At 36.8% G+C, this 19,011-nt stretch overlaps 2 protein-coding genes across 2 annotated transcripts in view; one reads left to right on the forward strand and one right to left on the reverse strand.

The window, feature by feature from the left end:
* Positions 1-19,011, forward strand: part of LOC139143509 (caspase-3-like) — a 103,261-nt gene that overhangs the window by 22,344 nt on the left and 61,906 nt on the right. The window lies entirely within an intron of this gene.
* On the reverse strand, positions 7,407-18,528 carry LOC139143508 (uncharacterized). The gene is made up of 8 exons (XM_070713894.1): positions 18,381-18,528; positions 13,946-14,036; positions 13,427-13,747; positions 12,622-12,863; positions 11,169-11,528; positions 10,501-10,620; positions 10,164-10,283; positions 7,407-9,804 (listed from the first exon to the last, which is right to left on the reverse strand). Exons 2-8 carry the CDS (start codon positions 14,028-14,030, stop codon positions 9,454-9,456), a joined length of 1,599 nt encoding a protein of 532 aa, XP_070569995.1. The 5' UTR covers positions 14,031-14,036; positions 18,381-18,528; the 3' UTR covers positions 7,407-9,453.

The following is a 19,011-nucleotide window of genomic DNA, read 5'->3' on the forward strand; positions in this document are numbered from 1 at the left end:
AATAATATTTGTTTTGATGGTGACACTTTGAAATCAACGAAGAGCGTTTGTTTAATAGTGTAGATATATCAGAATTGGTTACGCATAGCTGTTCTGACAGACAATGATCACATCGTTTGCTTATATTAGTTACTTGATGCTCTCGCAATAATTGCAAACGGATACACTAAAATTTCTGTTTTCAGTGTTTTCAAGCTCTTTGTTATGAAACGATTTTATGTGATTAGCGAAGCATGTTTTGAAGGCGTTATCAGTGATGTCTGTGTAAACATTCTTCTCACTGACTCCTGTTGAGACTTTGTCCTTGTGAACGATGTCGCTGGCTTACAATTGATTATATGTTACATCACTATATGTAGCAAGTTTCATCAACTTCGCACAGTACTCTCAGAGTTTAACCACTTATTACAAAACTGTATTTAATATGCAAATGAGTTGTTAATCAGCTTGACAATGCTCAATACTTCTTTGGACAGTTAGATATCCATCAGATCAACATTTGTAGCATGTTTCATTGAATTTAATGCTGTAATTTTAGAGTGATATCACTTATTAGAAAGTTCATGAAATATGCAAAATGAGCTCTTGGTTAACTTGACACTGTTCAATTTTTAATAGCACAATGAGATATTTTTTCTGTAGCAGGTTTTACCAAATTTTGTGCCGTAATTTGTGAGTTATATACCTAATTACAAAGTTAATTAAATATGCAAATGATCCCTTAATTAACTTTACACCACTAAATGCTTTACAACAGAGTCAGATATCTGTCGGATCAGTATATGCAGTTTCAAACATATTTGATGCAGTTATTTTGGAGTTATATGACTAATAATAAAACTTCATAAAATAAGCAAATAAGCCATACATTAACTTGACACTGCTCAATGCTTCTCAGTACTATTAGATATTTATCAGATCAATATCTGTACCAGATTTCACTGAATTGGTTGACATAATTTCAGAAGCATATACCTACTTACAAAGTTCATTAAATATGCCATTCAACCCTTAATTAACTTCATACTATCAAATGCTTTACACCACCTTTAGATATCAGTCGGATCAGTATCTGCAGCAGATTTCATCACATTTGGTGCAGTTATATCGGAGTTATATGACTAATTACAAAACTTCATAAAATATGCAAATGAGCTATTTATTAACTTGACACTGCCCAATACTTCTAAGTATAATTAGATATATATCAGATCAATATTTGTTGCACGTATCATCAAGTTTGGTGCAGGACTTTCAGAGTTATGTCACTAATAACAAAAGTTCATTAAATATGCAAATGAGCAGATAATTGACATGACACTCACAGTATCATCATAATGTTCTGAGATTGTCATCTGTTCACGGAATTTTCTGCAGTATTTCTTGATATATGTCTACACTGTCATTACCGTCTCCATAGGGAAACCAGTGTACGGAAAAAATGATATTGCATAACTTCATTAATATGCAAGCCACAACTACCAAAATCTAATCACTTCTTGCAAGTAGCATATGGCACCTGTCTACCAAATCTTACTTGAATTTGTTCAGGCGTTTTTGAGTTATCGTGTAAACAGACAGACACACACACACACACACACAAACACACACACCCACACACATACGGACAGACAGAAAGACAGACATCGCTACGACATTAGCCCACGTGTGTGAACACGTGAGCTAAAAATGAAGAGATGTAATACATAATTACACGACTCCTCCGACAAAGGCGCCTTGTGTGCGATTGCTGATCCATACGAGACATTTGTCCTGCCGTTCTCTCATTTAAAACAATGGAAGTACTTTACCTTGCTTTTATGACTCTTTTTCTTAAGGTATTTAGCTAAGTATAAGAGGAACTGCCTGTTATACACGTACCTTGTGAAGATGAAACAGGAATCTATGACCGCCGAACGACCCGGATACCACACTAGGTTGAGTATGTAAAGAGTCTCTTAACAAGTGAGTGAGACCGAGATATCCCCCTCTCCAGGGTCTATGACGTTCATGGTGTGATGCAGTTTCAAACAAAGTTAATGTATTAGTATCGTGAGCACAGAATTCCTATATTTTCTATAGTGAACGTACTCCTTTTTCTGAAATACATATAATTCGCCGTCGTTGAAAGAGTGTTGATTGTCGTCTTAATCGTCTGTGATAGGAAATTTCAATTGGCTTACATGTGCCAATTAGATAAAAGGCCACCCTGCCAGGTACGCGCACACCCCGACACGATTTTCGCCAACAAAAAACAACTGTTGATACGCGGAATTTCACGTTTGTTCGATTATCATTATCACGCTTTTCAGCAGTTGCGAGTGCTTGTTTAGATATTGTTTTTCATTAGTACACCCACAAAGCCTTGGCAATATTTACTGAAAGAGCTGAGTCATAAGACCCATAACTTGGTTTATCTTCAAAACTTTATTGTGGATAAAGTTTTAGAGACGTTGTTTTCATTCCATCGAGTAAAACTCCAGTGCCCACATGCCTTGTGTTAATTTCATCGGCCAGACTCCCTGATGTTTTACGTAATACTATGTAATCTGTATCGGCAACGTAATGCGATGTAGTCTTTCCTCATAAAATCTGTTGTACTTATCAGTTTTTCGATACATAAAACTAGCAATTGGTTGTAAAGGTCTTTAGCATCACGATGCTGTGTACACAAATCGAGAATATCGTTTTATCAAACTTGTGACGAAAATGGGGATACTCGACCTAGATACCTAGATACAAAGGATAAAAGGTAGACCAGTGATAGATACCCTCATTACAGTAATACACTGTGAATTTTTCACCGGTTTGCTTAAAAATAAGCTCCGAAAATAATCAAAGAAAATTTGATAGATCGCATACAATGACGTCCGTAGATTCCAATGCAGGAACAATTTAAATAGTCTAATTTCAATAATTTTCTGTAAAACTTATATTTCAGAAATACGAAGTGATTCCATAAGAGTTTAAACTTGAACGTTTTGGGACTCAAATTTTCATCATACTGTTCTGGTCTGTCATTTTTATTGAGTCAGTTTGAAGCCTGTGCGATCTATTAAGTTTACGGTATTCAATCTGATTAAAACCCTATGTAGGATGGGTCAATCATTTACGCCAAAATATTACGGGTGTTTTTCTGCGGTCCTCCCGCAACGGCCGCAGAAAAAAAAGATGGTAATATGACAGCATAAAAGATCTTACGTTTTGCCATAGATGACTTATTTGGCATGCATACAACCATTCTACATGCTGACATCACATTTGATATGTGGATACCTACACTACTATACATATGGATCTCACCTTCACAATTTCTCTTAAGCCATATCCATACAGTTGATAATGTAATAGTTCAAGGACATTGGTCGCAAGATAGATCCTTCAGTCTCATATTGGTTTATTGACAGTCCGTCCAACCAGAAGGGAGTACACTTGTTTTTAGACCATTTCAAAAAAACAGTGACTCCGATTGTTTTGTTTCTCAAAGGCAGATAGCAGTAACTTTCAAGACATATTTTCAACTACTCTATACAGATTCAGCGACCAAGATTTTTATTCAATACATTCAATAATATTTTGGTCACGGTGTCGGTCGAAATTCTTACTCCCTTGCTGTCTTGTCCGATCAAGTTTCTGTCGTTCGATAATGCAGTTTTCGATGTCGTTGATGAACATATATGCAGACGATCCCGCAGAATTTTTTACAAATGGTCTTTTAAGTAAACATGTAGCGAGCCATCACAATCTTTACTTGACCTCTGACCCTGATTTCTGACGGACACTAAAACGACACCACATAATCCGATCACTGCTACTCTGAAAATGTTTAGACAAGGACAGGAAAAACTGTCCAACTACCCCACCAAACTTTCTTCAAACTACCAACCATGTGCGTATATATATATATATATAATATATATATATATATATATATATTATATATATATATATATATATATATATATATATATATATATATATATATATATATATATATATATATATATATATATATATGTTATGTACCAAAGTATTAGGATGGCCTCGTAGGATACTATATCACTCGTTGTCAGACTGGTCCGTCTGAAAATTGTTGGATGCATAAACTTATACATATATTATTCATATTGTACATGTTGTGTGTATACTTTGTTTTTATTCTGTTTATAATATAAAGTTGTATGAGGATGGGCTAATAAACATAATCACCAAGATATTCTATTGTTATATGATCATAGGGATTACAAATTTTGGACCAAACTCTTCATTACTGCAAGTGGATGGCAGAATCGATGACGTCATACGTTGATCAAAGGTGATATCTTGTAAACCACTAATGTTTTAAGACTAGTGATCAGTTTGAGTGCGCACGCGTAAGGTACTTCTCTTTGTTGACTCCCCCTAACATATATAAGGTAGTAACCTGCAAACTTGATGCCATTTAGACCCGAATCATTCTACTCTTATCAAGTTACTCAGAGAGAGACAAAACCCTGAGCCCAGAGTCTCTTCGAGACATAGCTAGAGTCGTGATGGGAAATACGAAGTATTTACTTGTCACCATCGGTAATGTGTTCCTCTGTCTGTACTCAATATCCATTGTAGACTGCAATCGCAATCCAGTGCGGCTCATAAACCATGGTACGGCGATGTGTTAATCGCCATACACGAAAGCATCCCGGAGGACCATCTGCTCGTTGACAGATTAAAGGTGAGCGATCGAACTCGCCATTTGAATGGCACTTACATTCTTCGTGCATATTATTGACTTTGACGTTGCCCGACCAGCCGTCTGACACTACTGTTACAACCTGCCCCTAAACAATTTCCGACTCAGATTTTTAGTTGACTCTATAGAGCTGTTAATAATGGGTTGGTACTTTTGGGTGAGAGAGAGACATACATACATACATACATACATACATACATACATACATACATACATACATACATACATACATACATACATACATACATACATACATACATACATACATACATACATACATACATACATACATACATACATAAAGACGGACAGACATAGAGACAGACAGACAGGCAGACAGAGAGACAGACAGACAGACAGACTCTGTCCGGAGCGTCTCCTTTGTGAGGGTCCGGGTGACAATGAGCATCATTTGGAGGGGATTCGATTGACTCGTTTTGGCGGCAAACCGGGTTACATTAATGCGTCAATCTAAACTGTAATTGTCATCAATTGTCATCAAGCTTAGACTCTAATTTGAGAAAAAACAGATTAGCCGTGGCAGTGTTTGTTATGTCAATAAACCGCCCTCATTATTCGTACATTTCAACAGTTTGTGTGTGTTTCTCCCGATTTTCGCGCCATTTATGATCTTCGGAAGGGTATTTGATGTAAAATACAAAACATCTAGTCTTCTGCTTGATGCAAATTCGTGAACATGAATAAAAATCGCCCGGAAAGTCATATCAACAATCGATTTTTGTACGTATAGGGGTGTTTACACAATTCTTTGATCACTCCTCTTCCGATTTTGGCCTGGCAAGCGTAACTTCAAAAGAATTAGGTTGGAGTAGGGTGCACAGATCGGTCTGATTTTTACCAGGTCACAGTAGCAATACATATCTGTAAAAAGGTGTCTCAGATTTTCGGTAAAATTTATAGAACAAGAGAAATTCTTGCTAAAGTGAACGAAACCCGGTAATTTATTCAAAAACCCAGAGTTGTTACTTTCACACCTTATTTTGCTGAAACAAAAGGGAATAGAAAAAATCTGGGACACCGTTTTTTCCAGAGTACTCAATTGCTGATTCTGTTCAAAGATCTCAAGTCGCCATAGTCCTTGAACACCTAATTTTTTTAGGTAAAAAACTCAAAAACGCATATTTTTGAGAGAAATGGACACAGACACAGTGATTTTGGAAAATAAACATATTTTTCATAATGTTGAGATATAGGGAAAATATATAATGATATGATAATCATATTTAGATTACAGATGACTGTATACCTTTAAGCATTGCAGCCAGGGTCAGGCGCGACGTTACACTGTTTTCCCGCCGTCGAGATTCAGTCGATTGTTTGATCCCGAAAAATAGCGTATCTTCGTCTGAGGTGAATTTCTAGGCCTATGCTATCTTTGAAAAGTGTATAACGTAGCGGAAGGTACGTGTAGACCGAGAGGTCGTCTGGCATTTGCTCCATACACGAACGTGAACGCTGTGTTCCTCGCTCACTGCACGCGACAGACGACTGTAAATGATTGACAACTTGCGCACGGCGTATTGATATTATTCCTAAAGTAGTTCAACAGTGTAAACGCGGAATCGTTATGGAAAACTTCTTTTACTTTGCAAAAAATAACGAATTCTTGGCTTGTGCATGTGATAAGTATATTATTCCCTAATATTTTTCTTCGTTCAGCTTGGAAAATACTTGTGACGTAATCGCCATGTCGCCAATCGTCTTCGACTTGTGGTGACACGGTCATTACGTCACTCGTATTTTCCTTCGCTGAACGAAGAAAAATAATAGGAATAATATCTAATTATCACACATGCTATGCCTGTATTGCCATTCTGCTATTGTTTAGATGTACTGATATGAATCCGTATTTTAACATAGTAAAATACGAATTATATTTTCACTTCAACCGAACTACTTACAGCTACGCGTACGCGTGACCTTCGGTTGTATGTTCATACACATAAAACAGCTGAGCGAATTGGACTTGTGACACTCCGAAACGTCACTGATAATTATGAGCATTGCACTTAGATACAAGTACAGTTGTACCAAAAACATACAAACGAACGCAATGAAAATACGTTTTGCTACCGACACCTGTCAACGTTCACGGCCGATCCCATACGGTGCAGTTTTTTATGCCGTCTACGCTGCTGAAGATTACGGTCCCGGCCGACAGTGCATCATGATAGAACTGCTATACGACAAGTTTTCTGTTGATGAGTTATGTATCTAGGTGGTGAATTACGTAAATCAAATGGCAGTGAAAATACTCGCGTCAGAGAAGATGCACATATTATAATTCCGATTTGTACCTGTCAGTGAGATTCACAGGTCATGCTCGTGTCCGTTGCGCCGGTGCAGGTTTCGTTTAGAATGTAAGATACTAGGGAAAGTCAAACTTTCTTTAAGGTTGTTAAAGGAAGTTTACTTCTATTTAGGCAAGCCAGTAACGTAAATATACGAGCAGACGATGCAAATACGTTTGAAATATTTTATTCGTAAAGCAACAAAATCTACACGAACGTGGTACGACGCTACATAGCTTACATTGTAACACGCCACATGCACTCTAAAGTTATGTGTTCAGTTATTGAACACATATTAGAACGCTTAACTGTAACACTTTTTGAACGCAGTTTAAGTGTTCAGTAAGAAAACTAGAATGCATGTGTTCAGGTTTAGAACATATAGTGTTTTTATTTTTGAACGCATTTCATATGTTCAAAATTACATGAAATAGAACACTGTTTACGCATCAGAACACTGTAACACTTTTGAACACAAATTAAGTGTGCAGAGTAAGTAAATAGAATGCATGTGTTCTGGAAAGCAGACCACCATGTGTTCACCTAATAATGTACACAGAAAATTACAGGCAAAAGACAGCTTTTCATTTGATTTTCAATTTGAATTAAATCGACATAACAAGTTTTCAACTGGCAATCAATCAAAATTGCATTAAAATGCATTTAAAAGAGTCATCTAGAAATTTTTTACTCACAATGGAACAGTTAAACATTTAAATTGTCATAACAGCTGGCCATTTTAGGACTTTCAACTTGCGACAAAAAACTAAATATTTCTGTTGGCATCACATATGACTTCTACAGATTTGCATACTTACGATGGAACACAACATGAAAACTGCTATGATTGCTTGCCATTTCAAACTTATCAACTTGCAATCAAAACCTGGATATTAGAACGTCTATCAATTATGGTACTCTAAAGAGAACTTCTCACTTGCAATTGATAAAAAAACTCCTTTAGAAGCTAAAATGCTTTGTAAAACAGTACAATAGCAGTAGTTAATTGTCACTAATAAACCAACTGATCTATACAACAAATAATAAATATCAAATTACAAAGAAATTCTTCAAAAGGGATGAACACAGATTGCACAGAAATGTTTACTTTACTTTACATTACATTCGAGTTGACTTAAAGTCGATACACCATGTGAATAATATTCATTGTCAAGTAAATTATATACAAAATATGTAAATCAAAACCTGTTGAAAAAATACAATTCATTTTTGTGCACAGTACTAATACACAAATAAGTTTGTTCTCAAAAGTCCTAGACTATTTAGGGAGCTGTTGCTCATCAATATTTACGGCCCGGGGTGTCGGAGAAATTGCCTCAAGAAATCAGAATTTTTTTCAGTTGGTAATACATGTATTTACAACATATATCACATCTAAGCTTCAACGGCACAGCCACGACTTTAAAGCTGTGCATCAAACATTTGATCTTTTCATTATTTAAGGATTAAAGATTTTATTTAAGGATTATTTAAGGAAGATGGCCAAAAACAAGGTCATTTGCATACATTTGGATGAATTTACATTTCATTCTCACCCATTTTACATTTGCTTTACTCACAAAAAGTTAAACCCTGTCACAATTCATTTTCATAGGGTTAACCAATTTCAGAAATGTGAATCAATTCATGCCAAAACGTGATTTTGAACGAGAAATGCTGTTTTCATGCACTGAATCTATGTCAAACTCTTTCAGTATGCCTTGGTAGTGAGAGAAACCAAGGGGAGCATGTCACTACAAGAGAATACCAGGACAGGTTGAAGCCAGTCTTGGTAAAGGGACAGTAGCTGTAACTTTTGAAGATTTTTTCAGTTTTTGTTCTGTACATCAACAGCAGTTTCTTGTTCTACACCCAATCTGATTAAAATCAGCTGTAGAGATATGCTCCATATTTACCTTTGCTGGACCACTGTTGTTTTTGTTGTGTGTTGCGCAATCTCTTACATCTGACAAACAGCAATAGAATATCTCGTTCAAATCTCGCGCATCGGCCAGAACAGCCGACTAATCAGAAATTGTCTTCAATAAAACGCACTGACCGCTGAGTGTACATATCATCCACAAATCCGGTATAATAAGTTCTGATTTGCTGCGCCGACGTGCAAAATTTGAACAAGGTTTTCTATTGCTGTTTGTCAGATGTAAGAGATCGTGCAACACAGAACGAAAACAACAGCAACCCAGCAAAGGTAAATACGGACCGATCAATTGGTTCTAGGTGGTGTTGACAATGTTGATAATCGGCGTGTCAACATGCTTTAGGGAGGAAAACAAGATATTCTCATCAACTTATGGAACAAAAATATTGAGAAACTCATCAAATTTCAAGTTACAGCTACTGTCCCTTTAAAGTCCTACCGAAAGGTGACCATGGGGATACCAGGTCTTCATCTTATTGAGGAGCGTCAGCAATTAAGACATTCCATTTCTCCCTAACCTCTTTAAAGAGCACCTTGTATCCCTGTGAAGTTTTTTGCTTGAACGCCTCCTCCATTACAAATGATTGCAGAAGCCCAAGAATCATAGCATGTGATTTTGGATATGACAAGTCAAATATGTAATATGAAGCCATTAGTTTCAACACTGCAGACATTAGTCCCTCATTTTTTTCTACAGTTATATGAACAGTGTCACCTATGATGTACAGTCCTGAGAGTTCTCCAGCTGCTGTAAAGACCATAATATGAGGAGCCTCACATTCTCTGCTTTTCAGTGCAGTGTTGATGTCTTCATCTGCTACATCCTAGTGGAATAAAGACAAATTTTATGTACTTCAATTGCACACAGTACAAAGTGAAATTTTTGAGTAAACCCCTCTCTTGTTCATCATCATACTGTGAGTTCAACATACCCCATCTTTTTTTGAGTGAACCCCCCCCCCCCCCAATTCCTCCAATCCTCAGTCCATAAAGTATGACTGCTGCCTTACTGAATGTGAATTTTGTCACGTTTATACAAATTTTGTAAAACTTCATGATATCATGTCCCTGTTTTGTGCCAATTTATGCACTGAACAACAATGGGAATACTACACTAAAACAACACTTGAACAAAATACTAGACAGTACATATAGTCAATTGTTACAATGTCTTTATAATTACCTCAACAAGTGTGATGATTGATGCTGCCTTTGAAAGTGCTGATGAAGATGCCTTTCCACCATGCTTCATCTTTATCCTCTTCTCCATGTACAGTATTACTGCTAACATGCGGAGTGGATCCTATAAGTAATATTTCACAGTATTGATGGATCATTTATTTCAATTTTAAGTATTAGGCATGACAGTTAGGTGAGTGAGGATTAACAACCCCTGTTTTTCATGTGTTTTAAACTACAGCTTTCTTTCTTTGTTCATTAGTAGAATTCACAATGTTAGTGACAATGTACAGTAAAATGGTGAATTATGAATATTAGGCAAACAAGTACATAAAACTTACATTTTGTGACTTTGGGATAACGTTGCTGATGTCTTCGATAACAAAGAGAAGAGTTTTCAAATTCTTCGCCATGGTTTTCACATTTTCACTCCCTAGCATTAGTGACAGCTCATATAAAACCTGCAAAATGTATCCATTATGATACATGTTATGTAATATACATGATTTGAGGGTAGCACATATATTCAGTACATACCCATGATACACTAGTAGTACAGGAACATAAATGTAAATATTTTCGCAACTTACAGCGCATACAAGTTCAGATGAGATTTGTGCTGGGAGACACAATCAAATTCCAAATTTTCAAATCTAAAAATACAACCAAATTTACTGAACTACAATTGAAGCAAACTTCCTGCTATTTACTTACAATAGCTCTATTCAATTGTTTCTTTTTCAAAGGTATGTATTCCTACTCACAAAAACACCCTTTTGTCTTCTGCAAACCATAAGTGTAAGGAATATATTACCTAAAAGTACCTACACACATATACACACACACACACACGCATGCTCACTCGCACAAGGACACACGAGCATTCTGTGCAGCAATGCTACAAAGTATACATGAAAGGTTGTAATATGCTCATAAGTAATGTTTCTGGCTAGTCCACTGTACACCTGCATGTTCTTGCATTGAGAGCTTAGGAGAAGAACATACTTACATAGGAACTGTCTGTAAGACATGGATATCGCTCCAGTATTTTCGATATACTGCCACTAGGAGTATCCACGAGGATCTGGACACGATCTTGTCTTGTACTGCGCAGGAGTGCTTTAATGTGTTCAACACTACGTTTGGATGACTGTTTCTTCCATTCTGCTTTCATTTCTTCCACATGCCTACCAATATCTTCTTCTGACACCTCCTGAGAACTGTCACTCATCTGTAGTGATTGAAAACGTAACCTCTTGGCTGGGGGGTCGTTGGAAGCAGACTCTTGCTGTTGGCCTGTTTTGCTCTTTGTTTTCATTTGGTGCCTCTGGTGACGAATATGTTGGCTGAGATTTTTAGTGAAGACACTCTACAAGAGACAACAGTTGTATCTGGTTAAACTTATGACTGGCACAATGTTTTTGTTTGTTGTTTTCTGTAGTATGTTAATGCAGTACTATGACTCTGTGTAACCCACTTCTATACTTATATTACTACCGGTACACAGATTTAGAACACCATAGCTCCATTAGCTATAACTTTTGGAGATTTTTTCAGCAGTTTTGTTTTGTGTACCTATTGCATTTCATGTTCTACTCCCTGAAGCATTATGAAATGTCCAGTATTTGGCTTATCAACACAGCTCATATGTGTAAAGAAGACATTATTGTTGAAAACTGAATTGAAGTCCAGACTAAAATTCATTTTATAACAATAACAATAATCATTATGCATATGCAGAATATGCTGCAGTACTGAATTTTGGGTATTCTAGCATGCTATGGGTAGAACAAGAAACTGCAGTTTATACACAGAACAAGCTACTGAAAAAAAAAACTGCCAAAATTTCCAGCCAATGTCCTTTAATATTTTTGTTCTTAATTTACAATGATGAGTGATGCACAGACACAATCATTGTGTATATGCAGTGAAAGGTTGGACATAAAACATCAAACCTACTGTGTTCATTTCTATAGTACATAAAGTGATAGTGAGCTGACGTTATGCATTCCATGATGTAACTTTCTGTCGATCTATAAATTCAGCAATAATTGCCATCATAAGGCAAAGTTTTGGCTACCTAATTTAGTATGAATTCATATATTTTGGTCTTCTTTTACATAAACTTGGTCTTTTGGTCTAGCTGAAAATATTTTCACATAAAATGGAAGATACTGATAATTACAGGTAGTAGAACCTTTTTCTTTGCATTTAAAAAAATTGCAGGAAAACACTTTTAACCTGCAACATTTCATTATCATAAAAAGGAATTTCTTTTAGGTGTGATTTTTTGTATCTACCCCAACACTGCCCAAGTTTGCAAGGGACTGTTTAGATTTGATGACACTGTCCATCCATCTACGTCCTTCAGAGCCCAGTCATTGCCATTTTTGTAAAGAACCATTTGTATGACAGAATAATAGCTGACAGCAAATAAAATCTACAGCAAATTCATCACTTACCCATGGTCTTTCACCTTCTAGAGAAATACTAGGATATCGTTTATACATTTTTTCACCGATAACTTTATAGCCACTTTGGTCTCGGATACCTGGAAAATTCTCCATGTAGTAAACACCACATTCTTTAATCATTTTCTGCCAGATCACCGATGGGATGCAGGTGTCAGTGAGATGTTTTTCAACCAGAGGACTAAATTTGGGCAAAGGTGCCTTCATCAGAGACTGTAGAAGGTTACTGTAATCTGAAAAAAAAAAAGTTTTATCTGTTTATGAAAGGGACATTACCTGTAACTTTTGATGACTTTTTCAGTGTTTTTGTTCTGTGCATCATCTCATGTTTCTTCTTATTTTTTTCTAAACTATGAATCAAATGCCCAATATCCAGTTTGCCAACATAACACATGTAAGAGTAAAGTTCATTGTCTTTGTTGACAACTGAAATTTAGCACTGACTAAAATTCATTTACCAACAATAATAATGCTGGAAGTATATACAAACTATATTGACAAGCTAAATGCCAGGCTTATAAACATGATTTAGGAAAAGGACAAGTTATTGTAGTTGATACGCAAAATATGCTGGAAGTCATCCAATATTACAGCTACTGTCCCCTTAATAGATTTGTGTTTACTCATTTGTGTACTATGAGTGGGCTTCTTACACTTTGTCATGGGATTGTACATATCACTTGAACAAACCAAAATTATCTAGCTACTGTCACAACGCTTTAGCAGGGAAATCTTAGCCTGGTTCAGTGGTAGCCTTTTACTGGGTATCTCTCTTTTTAAGTACTATTAAACATACCAGTAAGAGAGTCTGTAGAGCCTGATGCTTCTGACAGAATACAAACAGGTTGCGTCTTTGGCATTCCCACTGGTGAATAGACTGTTTGCTCGGATGTTGCACCTGTCACAAGAGCTGATGGTGGGCTCAAGGGGGCCTGAATAGAGTCACTGGCATTTTCAACCACTGGCTGCCATGATTCCTGTGGCCCTAACAGGAGCAAAGTCTTGCCACTTAGTTCCAAGAGGATTTCGTCCTCATCGATGACGGTGCCGTCTTCCTCCAGAACTACAGTTATATCCACAGAATGAATACAAGGAGGCAGGAGAACTTTCTGTGCTCCTGACAAGAAAAAGAACAGCATTTCATGAAAACATTTTTGTTGAGTTTAATCAATCTCCTGGTCCATGTGTTTACAAGTAATCCGTTATAGTAAGATTTCACACAGACATGGTTCAATTTTGTCTCTGTACACCACTTTAAAATTCATATCATAATAATAATTTTGTAGAATATAATCAGAAAATTCAATCATCTTACCTTTTTCTTTGATTTCTGCTATATTTGATGCAACTGTGGCCCTTTTCACTGTTCTCGCTGCATTCCATACTTTGAACATTGGCATTGTTAGCTGATACACAAGAATATTAGCATTTGATAGTGTGACTGGCAAGTATTGTAATGTGGCAAAATGGCATGTTAACAAGCCTGAAGTGCATTTTAAATGTAACAAGTCATCGTTGATGACACAGTCCCCACTTGTTAATGGGTGCTTTGATTACAGGTCCTCAGAGAGGATAGAGTCCTCTTCATTAGGTCTGTGATAAAAATACTTTTGAATAAATTCGCTTGATACATGTCTGAGTTGTAGTTCAGGAGATGAAAAAATCGTAATAAAATGGCCACATGGTGGCCATATTGGATCGAATCACAAAACAAATCAATGTGCATATGTATGACATAGGTCAATGTCCTTGTACCAAGTTTGAATAAAATTGGTTGAGATATGCCTGAGTTATGGCTCTGTACATGAAAAAATTGTTACAAATTGACGTGCATATGTATGTCAATGTCCTTGTACCAATTTGAATGAAATTGGTTGAGATATGCCTGAGTTATGGCTCTGTACATGAAACAATCGTAACAAAATGGCCGCCTGGCGGCCATATTGGATCGTATCACAAAACAAATTGATGTGCATAGCTATGACATTGGTCAATATCCTTGTACCAACTTTGAATAAAATCTGTAGAAACATGCCTGAGTTATGGCTCTGTACATGAAAAAATCGTAATAAAATGGCCGCCTGGCAGCCATATTGGATCGTATCACAAAACAAATTGATGTGCATATGTATGACATTGGTCAATGTCCTTGTACCAATTTTGAATGAAATTGGTTGAGATATGCCTGAGTTATGGCTCTGTACATGAAAAAATCGTAACAAAATGGCCGCACGGCAGCCATATTGGATCGTATCACAAAAAGAATCGACGTGCATATCTATGACACTGGTCAATGTCCTTGTACCAACTTTGAATAAAATCAGTTGAAACATGCCTGAATTATGGCTCTGTACATGAAAAAATCGTAATAAAATGGCCGCCTGGCAGCCATATTGGATCGTATCACAAAACAAATCGACGTGCATCTGTATGACATATGAAGTAATCCTTGTACCAAGTTTGAATGAAATCGCTTCAGGCATCTCTGAGATATCTGCGTGAACGGACGGACGGACGGACGGACGGACGGACGGACGGACGCACGCACGCACGCACGGACATGACCAAACCTATAAGTCCCCCGGACGGTGTCCGTGGGGACTAACAACAGACTATAAAGTTTGGGTTACAGTTATATTAGAAAAATGTTGTATGGTAAATGCTGAATGACATAACTAGTGTATCAACATGTGGTTTAAAATGCATTTATGAATGTGTGACTGTTAGTATTCATCACAACATCTGAACCCTGGTATCTGTAAACACTAAGTGGCCACTTAAATTTTAATTCTGAGTGTTTAGCTATTTTTTCCTACCTACTGATTTGATGTCATATACTAAAATGTGCCCATTAAATTCTGCTTCAACTTCTTCAAGGATGAAATATTTAACATGATCAAGCACAATGATATCACGCAATATTCCAAATACTGGTATATCCTGATCATAATCAATTACCAGAGCACAACCCCTGTGGTATTCATTACCATGAATTGCAACCTGGGAAGTTTGATACACTCTGTTAATATCCATTGTTGTCAGTTGACAGAATGCTTGAAGTAATTCTGGATACACTTCCCCAAAATTTACTTCAACGCCAGAACCAACTGTGTCACCTGCATACAAAAAAGAAGTTGACCGTCCACCGTCATACCCAGCCTGCATGTACGCCATGTACATTTGATGGCGACTTGTCAGTGTGAGTGGAAGATTTCTGAAGTTCTTATACCTCTTATTTGCAAAGTAACCATTTTTGCCTTCAAATCTCATGCACCAATGATGGCGTAGTGGTCCGTACATCAACATTTGAGTAGGTAGGTGTACCATGTAATGCATTTTAGGGATGAATGATGCTTTGGGGTACAAGGATTTGAAATTGTACAGATATTCAGCAATAAGATTTTTCAAATACATTGCTGTTTCTGTTGTACAATATGATGATGTACACAATAGTACAATTTGTACCAGACGCATAGTGTTTTTCCAATATATGTCATCAACAGATATACGATGCCCAATAATGATAGGAAGAGTATGTACAAGTGTCAGCATAGCTGATGCACTTTGCTTGATTGATCCACACCCATCAATATGTTTCTTTTCTATTTGCTCTGGCTTTGAACTACTATGCAAATATGAATAGGGAAATCCTCTTATTGCTGTATTTAACCACTTCAATGTGAATAGAGCCTGTACAAATATGAATCTGTAGAGTGCATGAGACAGCTCATGTGGAACAACTCCTTCCAAGAGAACATGCATCGGGTCTTGAACAAGGCCAGAAACCAGATCAAACTGCTCTATCTTTAGAAGTTCACTGGTACCATTTATTCCCCATAACTTACTCCAGTACACCCTTGCACTCTTACTCATTTGCAAGAGGTCATTACATCTATCAATGTGTGTCTCTCTACTCCTTAGCACAACTTGCCTTTCATCAAACACATTTTTTATGTTTACAGCCTCCACTTCACATCTTCTGCAATTTTTCAGGGCAAATGAGACCCCCTCCTTAAATTTCCGAGCCAATTAGCTGCAAGAGTGTCAGCAGAGGCAATGACAAGGGTCCCCTTTATGATATGTCTTACTCCATGAAGATCTATTTCTAGGCCATCATTTTCCATTTCAATCATAGTGCTAATGAAATCAGAGAGCAACTTTCTTTCTGAATCAGCATTCCTAATATCTTTTGCTTTACATACTGCCAAAAGTTGTATTGCATGAAGTTTAGATCTATATTCTGGGGGAATATTTGCCAAAGCAAAATAGAATATTGTCAGTTTGTGCTTTTTAACATGACTGCCCAATGGGTTTACAATTTCCATATCATCACAATTCAGAACAACCTGAAGTGCTTGCCTATTATTTAGAAAAATAGGATGTCTTTTCACAAAGTCTCCATCACAAATATCATACATGAAGCCATCAGATGACATGTGAGGATTTTGTATGTGTTCCCAGACTTCAGGCAAGAGTAGTAATTGCTGCAAACATTGCTTGAATGGAATGATATATCCTAACCTTGGCATTATTTGAATTGTACCATTTTTTGTGACAAACTTTTCACCTATTACTACTCCCTTGGGCTCAACTAGTGTTTCTAGTTTCTTTTTATAGAATGCCTGTCTTTTTGAATTGGTAGATAATAATTCCAATCCTGTATCAATATCAATACCGTCAATGACATGCGAGTCAATTCCAATATTTTCCAATTTTTCTGCAATGTGTTTCATGTACACATCCATGTGACTCTTTACTAAAGTGTCTGCTGTTGACACAATATTGTCAATGCCAGCTTGTGAAACATTGTGCTTTGATTGTAAAGTCAGAGTAAACATGGCGTTAAAATGGTGTACACTTGTCTCTTTCACAAAAGGGAGAACAAGATTATCTTCATCTGTATCAACGTCAGTATCAACATCCTCCGTGTTGACATGTCTATGCTTTCTATGAACATGAACCCTATAATTTGTCCAGCGATTAGTTGTGTAAGCACAAGAATCAATGCAGCAAGCTACAGAAAAATTTGGATCATTTTTGTGGAAACGTACAAAGTGCCTTTTGAAGGATGAAAACAAATTATTTGAATATGGACACAAGCAACATTTAAATATAGGTTCCCCCATATTAATTCAATCAATATAAATTTGGAGGGATTTCTAATATACACACATCTGCATTGCTCTTTCAGAGTACAGTAGTAGTGGCAAGTATACATCAGTCTCCAATTTCCAAACCCCTGTTCAACCACTATGGTAGCTAACTTGTCAGTTGGCAAAGTTAGGACATAATGATAATCATGGCTTTGTCATAAATATGAATTTTGCCGATAAAAAGTAGATACATAGATCACGCTATTGCAAAATCACTATTTCTAAGCTTAATAGGATAGAATGGTAATATTCACAACATGAACACTAGGATTCAGCTATGTATCATGTGACCTTCATCAACAGACTAGATCATTAGGAGTTACGGAACACTAGTATTCAGCATTCAGAACACTAGCATTCTATTTGTGATGTACAAAATTGTGTTTGGACTCAAGAATATGGCCTGAAAATTTGCAACTGTCTAGTGTAAACACAAAACGATATAATTATTAAAATTAGACCGTAAGTTACTCACAATATTGCGAGAGAGGGTACTCTACAGCAAAAATAGTGTCACATGCTTATCGCCCCGCGCCGGGCCATGGTTCAAACTTGGTGCCTATTCAATGCCATTTTGCCACGATATACAATACTTACCGTAGCACTAAAAACTCTCTGTGTAAGCAGCTATCACACCGTCACAAAATACTGGCAGACCTCGATCGCTAAATCCTAGAATGTCAAAAATACCGCCAGCAACAAAATGGGTCGTCTGCAGCAGCGGCGTGGCTTGCATCAAATGTGCGCATGCTCAGAGGGGCCCTCGTGTGACCCGAGGAAGCCCGATTATCTGTGACGTCATACTCGGGACATCCGGGAACACAAGTGTTCATTTTGTTGGTAACACTAGTGTTCTCTGTTTGGCATTCTGTTAGAATACGAATATTCACAAATTGAACACCAGTGTTCGGAAGATTTTTGTCTTCACGATTTTATCGAAATAAAGAGTTTAAAGACATTTACCTCCTTTTATTATAAGCAATTAATAAACTTGAAAACATTTTCAGAACTACCAACATGTGCCTTTGATTTCAAAAAGTGTTCACTGACTCGAATTCACATATATACGAGTCAAACAAAATATTTTGTTCGTTTTTTGTTTCAGAGGAGTTTACTGGAGCAGAAAACAAATTAAAGATATCGTTATGTGTGTCTCTAACTAAAATAATATTGTCTGAATAAAAACAGCCGACAAACACTGTTGTCAGTTGGTGTTAGAATGGCAGCG

The sequence above is a fragment of the Ptychodera flava genome, chromosome 11 (genome assembly GCF_041260155.1).
Source record: "Ptychodera flava strain L36383 chromosome 11, AS_Pfla_20210202, whole genome shotgun sequence".
Lineage (NCBI taxonomy): Eukaryota > Metazoa > Hemichordata > Enteropneusta > Ptychoderidae > Ptychodera > Ptychodera flava.

Coding starts and splice junctions, on each gene's coding strand:
- LOC139143508 (XM_070713894.1), bottom strand. CDS start 14,030: ATGCCAATGTTCAAAGTATGGAATGCAGCGAGAACAGTGAAAAGGGCC. Junction 12,864..13,426: donor CTCTACAGACTCTCTTACTG/GTATGTTTAATA, acceptor TTTTTTTTTCAG/ATTACAGTAACCTTCTACAG. Junction 9,805..10,163: donor CAATCATCACACTTGTTGAG/GTAATTATAAAG, acceptor TTATTCCACTAG/GATGTAGCAGATGAAGACAT.